General features: G+C 41.1%; 1 protein-coding gene and 1 non-coding gene across 3 annotated transcripts in view; both read left to right on the forward strand.

Annotated features, from left to right (window-relative positions):
* Window positions 1-2,341, forward strand: part of CDH20 (cadherin 20) — a 220,858-nt gene extending 218,517 nt beyond the window's left edge. For both annotated transcript variants that reach the window (XM_053571443.1, XM_053571444.1), the window contains one exon: window positions 777-2,341. In XM_053571443.1, the coding sequence (XP_053427418.1) occupies window positions 777-1,282 (506 nt within the window). In that variant the 3' untranslated portion in view covers window positions 1,283-2,341. The remainder of the gene's footprint in view (window positions 1-776) is intronic.
* Window positions 2,342-4,475: 2,134 nt separating this feature from the next.
* Window positions 4,476-4,582, forward strand: LOC128572144 (U6 spliceosomal RNA). The gene has a single exon (XR_008376057.1). It is a non-coding gene; the product is annotated as a U6 spliceosomal RNA (small nuclear RNA).
* Window positions 4,583-10,949: the final 6,367 nt, after the last annotated feature.

The raw sequence follows: 10,949 nt of genomic DNA on the forward strand, positions 1-10,949 counted from the left end.
GAAAGGCTTTTCCTTGGAATCTGAGGTTATTGGACCTCAGGGGTCATTTATGCTCTTATTTTTTGGAAGCAGTATAAAAAGACTAAAAGTTTAGCTCATACTTATAGCATGTGTGTCTATAAGCATATTAAAATATGATTATATAGAGGTCAATCTTATTAAGATGCTAATAAAAGAATCCAGAATTCCACCTACAGAATATCTCCATACTATAATCCTACATAATATCTCCACATTATAATAGGAGAAATGTATATTCATTATCATATAAAGAAAGTACATGATCTGGTCCTTAGCAAACCTTACTCCACAGAAGGCCATAATCCTTTATGCCTTGTTAATGGGATGGATGTACATGCACACACCCAATTTCAAAACAGCAACCTGATGTAGAGACTTTATATGCAACTACTTCTAACTGAATGACTTGAGAAAACACAGAACTTCCCTGGACCACAAGCTCTCAGTCGGACGCAGCATAAAGACAACCAACTAGACAAATTATGAAACTACTCTCAGGTTTCAAATACCCAAACGCTGTCTCTGAGCTCACCTCTCATTAAACTCGTCCCCATCTGCGGTTAGTCAAGAATACTTAGGGCTGGGCAACCCGTTCTGGACCCCGTCCCTTGTGTTGGAAGCTTCTTCTAATAAACTATCACTCTATCACTTCTGTTTGTTAAAACACACACGCACGCACGCTTAGGGCAAATATCAAGAAGGCTTACAGCCAGTTCTCACCGGTTCAGCAGCCTGTCCTCTTTTGTTCCCGGCAGTGCTGGTGCTGCTCATCTTGTCCATGAGACGGCACCGGAAGCAGCCATACATCATTGACGACGACGAGAACATCCACGAGAACATCGTCCGCTACGACGACGAGGGCGGCGGCGAGGAGGACACGGAGGCCTTCGACATCGCGGCCATGTGGAACCCCCGGGAGGCACAGGCGGGAGCCGCCCCCAAGACGCGGCAGGACATGCTGCCGGAGATTGAGAGCCTCTCCCGCTACGTGCCTCAGACGTGCGCCGTGAACAGCACCGTCCACAGCTACGTGCTGGCCAAGCTCTACGAGGCCGACATGGACCTGTGGGCCCCGCCCTTCGACTCTCTCCAGACGTACATGTTCGAGGGGGACGGCTCTGTAGCGGGATCGCTGAGCTCCCTGCAGTCAGCCACTTCGGACTCGGAGCAGAGTTTCGACTTCCTCACAGACTGGGGGCCCCGCTTCCGGAAGCTGGCCGAGCTCTACGGGGCGTCGGAGGGGCCGGCGCCGCTGTGGTGACGGAAGCCGGGAGGCGGGCGCGCGTCCAAATCCAGACGGTCTCAGCCCGCGGACGCTGCACGGACGAAGGGCAGCCGACCGCTAGAGCAATACTGTGCCGGAGGGTGAGAGTGGGGGTGAGCGGGGAGAACAGAGCTCTCTCTGGATCAGCTTTACTTGGTTAGATTAAGTTAAAAAATCGAAAGGAAACCCTGGAAGAAGAGGAGAGAACCTCCACTTGTCTTTTTTAATTTTTCTGACGCTGTATTCAAAGACTTGGAGGCAAGCTCAGCTTTTCTTTGCCATCTGTCAGGTCTGGCCTTTGTCACTTTGCCAGCACAGAAAGGTTCTGTCTTGGATCTAGAGACGGCAGTTAAAAGCAGAAAGTGCTACTCTCGTATGCGTTTTTTTGTTTTTTGTTTTGTTTTTCTCTCTTATTTTATGCTCCATTTAAGAGTTTTGTTGGCTTTTCAAACAGCAGAAACCAATACACACGAGAATACATATAAATTGTTCCTAGAGGTGGATGGAATCTCTTTGAAGGCTTTTTGAGACAAGATTAAGACTGAATCAGCCTTGCATGGGGGGATCGGGTGGGAGGGTGGGAGAAGGAAGAGACAATGACTTTGTGCTCAAGTTTCATGGCTGAACCAAGAGTTGCTCTCATTACAGCTGATCCAGCGCCAAGTTAGGAGTGCCCGTGTTCTCCTCTCAACTCTTTTAACTGTGCCCCTTCAAAATTGTTCATAACGACACCAGAAAATCTGCCTCTTTTGCACTGTAGATGTCTCTTCCATGTGCCAAATGTGGAGATTAGATGCTACAAATGAAAGCCAAATAAAAAGAAGTACCTGATAAAAGCATGGGTTAGAGGGCTTTCCTAATCTGTGTGAGGTCAATCCAAGGGATGTTTACATAATGTAGATAACCTACTTGAACAAAAATCAGTATTATAGAGAATAAATGGATGTAAGAAAATTACATGTATAAGTTTTGTATATTTGTTAATAATTTTGGTAATAAATATGATGTACTGCATCTCAGTACCTTAGCACTTCTTTTAATAAAAGTTAAATAGAAGGGAAAGTGTATTGCACGTTTGTTTAATGTCTGAGCAGGTAGAAGGTGACATTATAATCCGGCTCTAGCTTCAGGCTCCTGGAGCTGGAGCTGATTCATAAGGCAAGAGCAATGGCGAAGAAGTATGAAGCTTTACTTTCTATTTTAGTTCACTGACCAGATGAACATTGTGGTTCAACTGTTAAGCTTTTAGCGAACACTCTTTATTCTCTCATCTCTGAAAAGAGCAAAGGAAGTTTTCATAATATCAATGATGCAATGGTCAATTTAGTTCATATTTTTTCATTTTATGAGAGGGTATTACACACAGCCATCAAATAGTGTGCTGCTTACATCTCTGGTCTGTTGGCAAAGTGAATATGTTCTGTTCGTCAATGGTAGATGAGCTCACAGAAGGTTGAGACTGTATTTTATTCATCTCTCCTTTTCCTACAGTAGCTAACATAGTTCTTTACATATAGTAGGTGCTTAATAAATGCTTAGTGGCTACATGATGGAAGAAATCTTTTTTTACTTTCTGTTACTGAAGAATATTTTACACAATTATCCTCACAACGGAGGACAAATTGTGAACAAAATAGTTTTCTAAAAGCCTTAGTTATAGCAACAGTTCTGAAATTTTAACGTGTATCAGAATTAGCTGGATAATTTGTTAAATTACGTCACCATTAGAATTTCTGATTCAGTAAATCTGAAGCAATTGGCATTTCTAACATACTTGTGCATAATGCTGATGCTGCTCATCCAGGGACCACGTTTTAAGAACCTCTGATATATAGTTGGTGATTCTAACCATATGAAGATTAGGTTATCACTTCACCTGCATGGGGTCCCATCCCCTCAACAGAATGTGTTTGAATTTTTTTTTTCCAGTAACAAGGACAATTTGACAGAAACATATGAGAAAAATTGATGAGGGGCTGGGAGCCCGCAAGATGTTCTTTTGTGCATATTACATAGTACACTAATAGCCAGGCAAATCTCGTCTTCAATCTCCAGCATACTAACCCTTCCTTCCCATGAAAGGCAGGCAGCTCTCACACATCCTTTTTGGGGGTAGGATATAATATAAAAATAAATACAGAAAAAAAATGAATCCAAACTAGACTCTGCAATGTAATGTTCCAATTACATGAATGCAAATCAACCTCCATAACATTCTTTCTTTCTACCATAAGCCCTGAGGGTAATTTTGTGACTATTTCACTTTGTGTTGCTTGTGTTACAACTGGGAACAGCTGTTGTCCTAACCACAGGGGGTTATCATGCCCCACATCCTGCAAATGTGATTCCCATGATATTGTGCATGAAGTGATTAAACAGAATCTCCTCTATCTTCTGGTCCCTGGGAGGATATTTAATGGTGTAATACAGGAAGTGTGAAGGAAGCACAAAATAAGAGATCCGTTTCAGCTCATACTCTAAATACAGACCCCCTCTCTTCAAATGAATTTTTAAATTCCCTTTCTTCTGCCACAGTTTAATATAAATGCTGATCCATCTTGGAAAAAGAAAGAAAGAAAGAAAACCATCACGGCTCTACAGACAGTGTGATGGTGTTAGACCAGAGAGCTGTAAAATTATTTAGCCATTTCATTAACAGTTAAATTATATGGCCTATAATTCACATGCTGGCAAGAAAAAGGAATATCTATAGAAATCAGTCAATAAGAAGCATTCTGAAACTGTATTCTGAATGAGAACACAAGCAAAGATAAAATTAGCCATGACTTTTCTGGATCTATAAAAGAAAATATCCAAACATGGCAGACAGCAAAAGCAAAGATGGAGTGCTTTACACAAGAAAGAATCTATGAATCATAAGAACAGAATTCAAACAAGTCATAATCAGTGCAGGCACACTGAGTAAAGGTTGTTACTAGTTCACTGGTGATATAGAACTAGACCTTGATATCAGAATTCACAGTATATTCATATAATGCTGGGACTACATGAGCATAGGATACACATTACAAGTAGTTTTCATTAGGGATCATCTCATTCTCAAATCCATTTGTCATTTTCATAATAGAGTTAAAGAATTTTCAAGATATTATATTTTATTTTTTAACTTGAATTTTTTACTTTTTTTTCTTTACATAGCCAAGGATGATGAATATCAAGATATTATTATGTGCTTGCTTTGGCAGCACATATACTAAAATTGGAATGATACAGAGAAGATTAGCATGGCCCCTGGGCAAGGATGACATGCAAATTCGTGAAGCGTTCCATATTTAAAAAACAAAAAAAGACATTATTATATATAAATACCTATATTTGAAAAGCTTCTGCTTGATTCTTAAGTATCAGGGTTCTAATATAGGAAGTGGATAAAATTAGGTCAAGGGGTCCTCATTTTTTCATTTTTTATGTTTTATTTATTTATGTTTTGAGACAATGCCTGCCTCTGTTGCCCAGACTAGAGTGTAGTGGCATTATCATATCTTCCTATAACCTTAAACTTCTGGGCTCAAATAATCCTCCTGCCTCAGCTACCCAAGTAGCTAGGACTACAGGTGTGTACCACCATGTCTGGATAATTTTTGTATTTTTGTAGAGATGGGGTCTCTCTATGTTACTCAGGCTGGTCTTGAACTCCTGCCCTCAAGCGATCCTCCTACCTCAGCCTTCCAAAGTGCTTGAATTACAGGCATGAGCACCCATACCTGGCCCAGGGTCCTCTTTTTAAAATGACCCACTAATGAGACTTATATATGTCTCTATTGATTCATATCCCACAAAACACATGAATATTAATTTATATTCTATGTAATTAACTGTAACACCAGTTCAAAACACAATTTTTCTTAAATCTTTCTTCCTGGGATAGGAAGCTGGCAAATCATACTTCATTTTCTTGGCCGCATTCTTAGTTTTGTAAGCATGATCAGATGGCTGAGGATGGGGGAGTTTCCTTCCACTCCAATGCTTTGGCCACTGTGGCTACCTCCAGCTGCCATGATGCCAAGGACTCTGCGTCCCAACCCAGAAACCTTAAGCCATTTCTGTGAGAATACCACTCTCAGAAACTAGTATAATTACCTACAGAATCATTTCTAACTTTTCAGGAGGGCTAGATTCTAGCTATTATTTCTATTTCATCCCCTTCTTTCCCATAATCTGTTTCAGTTACCATTGCTACAGAAAATAAAAACAAAACAGTGGTGTAAAATGATAACCATTTTATTATGCTCATAGATTCTGTGGGTCAGGAATTCAGAAATGGTTTGTCAATGATAACACCTTGTCTCTGCTCCACAATGTCTGGGGCCTTGGCTGGGAAGACTCAAAGGCTAGGGGGAGTCACAGGCTGGGATTTAACTTATCCAACATCCAAACATGTGGTTTTCTTGTCCACATGTCTGGTGGTTGATGCTGGCTATCAATAAGAACCTTTGATGGAATAATTGTCAGACAGACCTATCAAGTGGCTACTTGGGCTTCCTCACAGCTTGGGGGCTGAGTTCTAAAAGTAGACATAGCAGGAAAACCAGGGAGAAGCTCATTTGTCTGTCAGGACTGCAGAAGTCACATAGTATTACCGCAATGGCAGTCACAAGCCTCCCCACACTGAACAAGAGGGAACATAGAGAGAACTCCACATCTCAATAGGGAGAGTGTCAGAGAAACATTATAAGAAGAAATAACGTTGTGCCCATTGTTGGAAAATACAATCTGCCACATCATCTTTTCCTCTTTTCTACCCTTGCTCTTTCCCATGCTCCAGGATCACTTTTAGTTCCATTAACCATTTTCTTACTCCCTTCCACTTTCTTTTCTTCTACCAAATATATTCTTATGCTATAGACATACTACTCTTTGTGGAAATTCAGGCTCCTCCCTACCATACAATACTTTCAGAAATAAAGGAATATTTCATGGAACACCTTGTTAATATCTGATATATAATAGGCACACAATATATTTTTGTTGAAGTACAATTAGCATACAATAAACTGCATATATCTAAGCGTACTATTTAATAATGTTTGACCTATGTATACTTGTACACTCATGAAACCATCATCACAAGCAAGACAGTGAGTATAACTAGCCCCTTAAAAGTTTTCTCATACCCTTCTCTAACATCTCCTTCCTATGTGGCCTATACCCCCTCAAGCCCCAACCAACTGTATGCTTCCCATCACTATAGATTAGTTTGCATTTTCTAGACATTTATATAAATGGAATCATACACTATGTACTTTATTTTTTGATCTTGTTTCTTTCACTCAACATAATTATTTTCAGATTCATCAATGTCATTGTTTACATCAATAGTTCATTGGATTTTGTTGCTGAGTAACATTCCATTGCATAGATATACCACAATTTGCTTATTCATTCACATATGGATGGATATTCAGGTTGTTTGAATATTGTCTATTATAAATAAGCTGCTATGAACACTCATGTGTGAGTTTTATATGGACATTATTTCCTCTTCTTGGTAAATACCTAGGCATAGATCATGTGGTAGGTACATGCTTGTAAAAAAGAAAACTGCCAAACTATTTTCCAAAGTGTTTTTACCATTTTATTTCCACCAGCAGTGTATAAGAGTTCAATTTCTATCACATCCACACCAATACTTGGTGCAGCCTTTTTAATTTCAGCTATTATAATAGGAGTGTTGTATCTCTCTGTGGTTTTAGTTTATAACAGCCTGATGACTAATAATGTTTAGCCTCTTTCCATGCACTTATTTGCCATCCAAGTATCTTCTTTGATCTAATATCCAGATGTTTTGTCCACTTTTAATTGGATTGTTCACTTTCTTATTGGGTTCTGTGATTTGTTTGTCTTTTCTAGATACAAGCCTTTTATCAGACATATGCCTTGCAGAGATATAGTCCCAGTCTGTGGCTTGTCTTTTCATTTTCTTAACAATACCTTTTAAAGAGCAGAAGTTTTTTGATTTTGATGAAATCCAGTTTATCAATTTGTTCTCTCATGGATTGTGCCTTTAGTGTCATTCCTAAGAAATCTTTGCCTAACCCAAGGTCACAAAAATATGTTTTCAATGTTTTCTTCTAAAAGTTTTGTTCTTTCAGGTTTTATATTTAGGTCCATATTCCATTTCTGAGTTTATTTTTGTAGATTTCTGGGTATGAGTAAGGCCCTTTTTCATTTTTCTTTTCTTTTACATATGGATATCCAACTGTTCTAGTACAATTTATTGGAAAAGACTTTTTTTTCCACTGTATTATCTTTGAGTCTTGTTATGGATTGAATTGAGTACTCCAAAAAAATATGTTTAAATCCTAATCCCCAGTACCTATAATTGTGACCTTATTTGGAATTACTGTAGGGCAATGAGAGGATCTTGGGTATGCTGCAAATTTTTTTTTTTTTTTTTTTTTTTTTGAGACCTAGTTTCACTCAGTCGCCCTGGGGTTGAGTGCTATGGCCTCACAGCTCACAGCAACCTCAAACCCTTGGGCTCAAGTCATCCTCTGGCCTCAGCTTCCCAAGTAGCTGAGACTACAGGTGCTGGCCACAACACCCAGCTATTTTCAGAGATGGGGTCTCACTGTTGCTCAGGCTGGTCTGAAACACCTGAGCTCAAGCAATCTGCCTCGGCCTCCTAGAGGGCTGGGATTACAGGCCTGAACCATTACATCTGCAAAAATTTTTAAAGATCATTAATTAAATTATTTTTGAAAGAAGTTCAAAGCACAGTAAGTGTATTCTTTTTTTTTACTCTTTTTTGATCAGCATAATTTAAGTGTCCATGGAAGTTTAACTATGTGCCAAGTGCTCTATGAGATTAAAAAGGTTGAAAAACACTGCTATAAGGTGTTTGTTTATAGATGTAATCAAGTTAAGATGAGGTCAGCCTGGATTAGGGTGGGCCCTAATCCGATGAGGTTTCCTTATAAAAAAGCAGATTTGTACATTGGGACAGAGACAGGGAGAGAACACCACGTGACAATGGAGACAGAGATTAAGGTGATGCTTCTACACACCAGGGATTGCTGGTGCCACCGGAAGCTGGGAAAAGACTCTTCTCAGAGTCTGCAGAAGGAGTTAACCATGGCAACACCTGCATTTTGTACTTCTGGGCTTCAGAACTATAAGAGAATAAACTTCTGTTGTTTTAAGCCCCCCCAGTGAGTGGGAGTTTGTTACAGCAGCCATAGGTTATATACATACATAATGTACACATTGATGTGTGTAATACACGTTAAAAATCTATTTTTAAATAAAATAGATTTAAAAGCTAAGCACAAGGCCTTTATGTGCTCTTGTCACTATGGATCTACAACACTTACATACACCAGTTTACCAATTAAGTAACTAGTGTGTTCATTTTGTGAGATTTCATTTTTAACTTCAACTGAGCCATGACACAGGGTTCAAGTATATAGAAAAGGCCTCTGAATATGCCACCTCAGTCTGGCAGCCACAGCAGCAGCAGCCGGCCTCTCTGGCTGACTTGGCAGTGAGTGAGCAGCTCTCTCATGGTTCCAGGCAGGGGGTAGGGAAGAATGAATCACCAGATGGCTGAAAAGAGACACTTTCATTCATGTGACTCCACGGATGTGGGAGCAGAGAGGTCACAGGCTCCTGCATGCCTGAAAGGGCACTAAATGCCACCCTCCCCCCACCCCAGAGGCTCAAGAACAAAAGGAGAGCATTCAGAGAGGCCCCCATGCTCTGCTTGAACGTACAGCACATGGACAGAGCTGGTGGATCCCTCTTTGCCCTCAAGCTGTAGGTAAGGAGCAGCCCTAAAAAGTGAAAGAATTAACCTTCAAAGAGCAGACTGTGTGGTTTCCTTCTGTCTCACACACTTGACATTCATTCCTGGCCACCCCAGGAACCGGATGGAATCCTCTGCATCTCCCTGCTAGGCCTTGAGGAAATGGCACACACCCTAACTGCTATTCTTCAGGAAACTACTGAGGGACTCCAGGGGTCTGATCTGGTCTTTACCTTCAGGATTAGCCTCCTCAACCTCAAATTGTTGCATTTGCAAATGACTTCTTGGGACTTTGAGGTCAGTGCAAGATGAGATTCTCTAATGACAGGACTTACCTGAGGATGAATATTAATTACACCCAGGGGTGCACAAAGTCTCATCAGCAAACTCCAGGCTAACAGTCATGCTGCTGAGCTGTAGAGTTTAGGAAAGGGAATGGAGAAGGAAATCACCAACTACTGAGCACCTACTGTATGGAAGTGCTGTGCTGGGAAGTGCACATGCACATTTCTATTGAAAGGACCAAGCTAACTCCATTTTGTTAAAACTAACTCCATTTTGTCTCACAGCATTCACTGAACCCACTTTGCCCCACAGCTTTCAATTAGCAGCTGCATACCAAAGGTGATAGGCAACCTGCTTCATTCCCAACCCCCAGCTCCAGTATGTCTGCCCCAAGCAATAACGTCACCCACCCTGGCCCCAGTAGTAGTAAATCCTTCCCCTAGGCTAAGCAGCCCACATCAAACATTGTCCAGTTCCCTAAGCCCCTATCCCCCCCTCCCTTTTTCCTTTCTGTATCCTTAAAACTGCTCTTCCCTCTGCAGGGTCTTCTGTGCTCTCCTGCTGTGTCAGGAACGGAGAAGCCCAAGCCAGAGCTTGTGAATAAACTACCTCTTGCTTTTGCATTGGACTTGGTCTTCGGGTGATTTATGAGGGTACCCCGCGACCTGGGCACAACACTATGTCAAAGCAGAAAAGAATATGGAGGCTGTGTGTGAAACAGTCACCTTGGGTGTGGATGCCATCAGCTCCCCTAAGAATAGTAACACATAGAATGGTCTCCAAAAACAATATTACCCAGTGATTGTTGCTATTCCTTCTACACCATAAACCCTAAGATTGGTCTTAGCAGTGGGCACCAAAACCAGGAAAGGACACCTGATGTGAACCATCTGAACTATAATGAGTGACCATGACTTCAAAGTTCTGCTCTTAGGTTCTTTCCTGAAAGAATGATTTCACTATAATATGTAAAGATTTTTTTTTTTTTTTTTTTTTGTAGAGACAGAGTCTCACTTTATGGCCCTCGGTAGAGTGCCGTGGCCTCACACAGCTCACAGCAACCTCCAACTCATGGGCTTAAGCGATTCTCTTGCCTCAGCCTCCCGAGTAGCTGGGACTACAGGCGCCCGCCACAACGCCCGGCTATTTTTCTGTTGCAGTTTGGCCGGGGCTGGGCTTGAACCCATCACCCTCGGTATATGGGGTCGGCGCCCTACTCACTGAGCCACAGGCGCCACCTATAAAGATTTTTTTAAAAAAATAACTGCCACTGGTTAGAATTTTGTTGTCAAGGATTTATATAATCCAAGTTAATCTCCCCTAAAAGAGCACAGAACTATTTCAGGAGGACTCTGGCAAACTGCCATATTTACAGTATGTCCCACTCCTACAAACAGGCCACAATGCTCCATAACTCAAGTCTACTTACCCTATCTGGACTCCTACATGGATCAAAACATATGCCATGTACATCTCAGGCACATTTGGCAAACGAATTATTTATGCAACTTGGCAGAGAAGTCTTTATCAGGGTTTTTAGTCACAGTCTCTGTGACGGTACCCACTGTGACATTGAGCAGGTAAAGTAGATAATAATAAATCCAACTTGGAAGG

This window comes from Nycticebus coucang, chromosome 19 (genome assembly GCF_027406575.1).
Source record: "Nycticebus coucang isolate mNycCou1 chromosome 19, mNycCou1.pri, whole genome shotgun sequence".
Taxonomy (NCBI): Eukaryota; Metazoa; Chordata; class Mammalia; order Primates; family Lorisidae; genus Nycticebus; species Nycticebus coucang.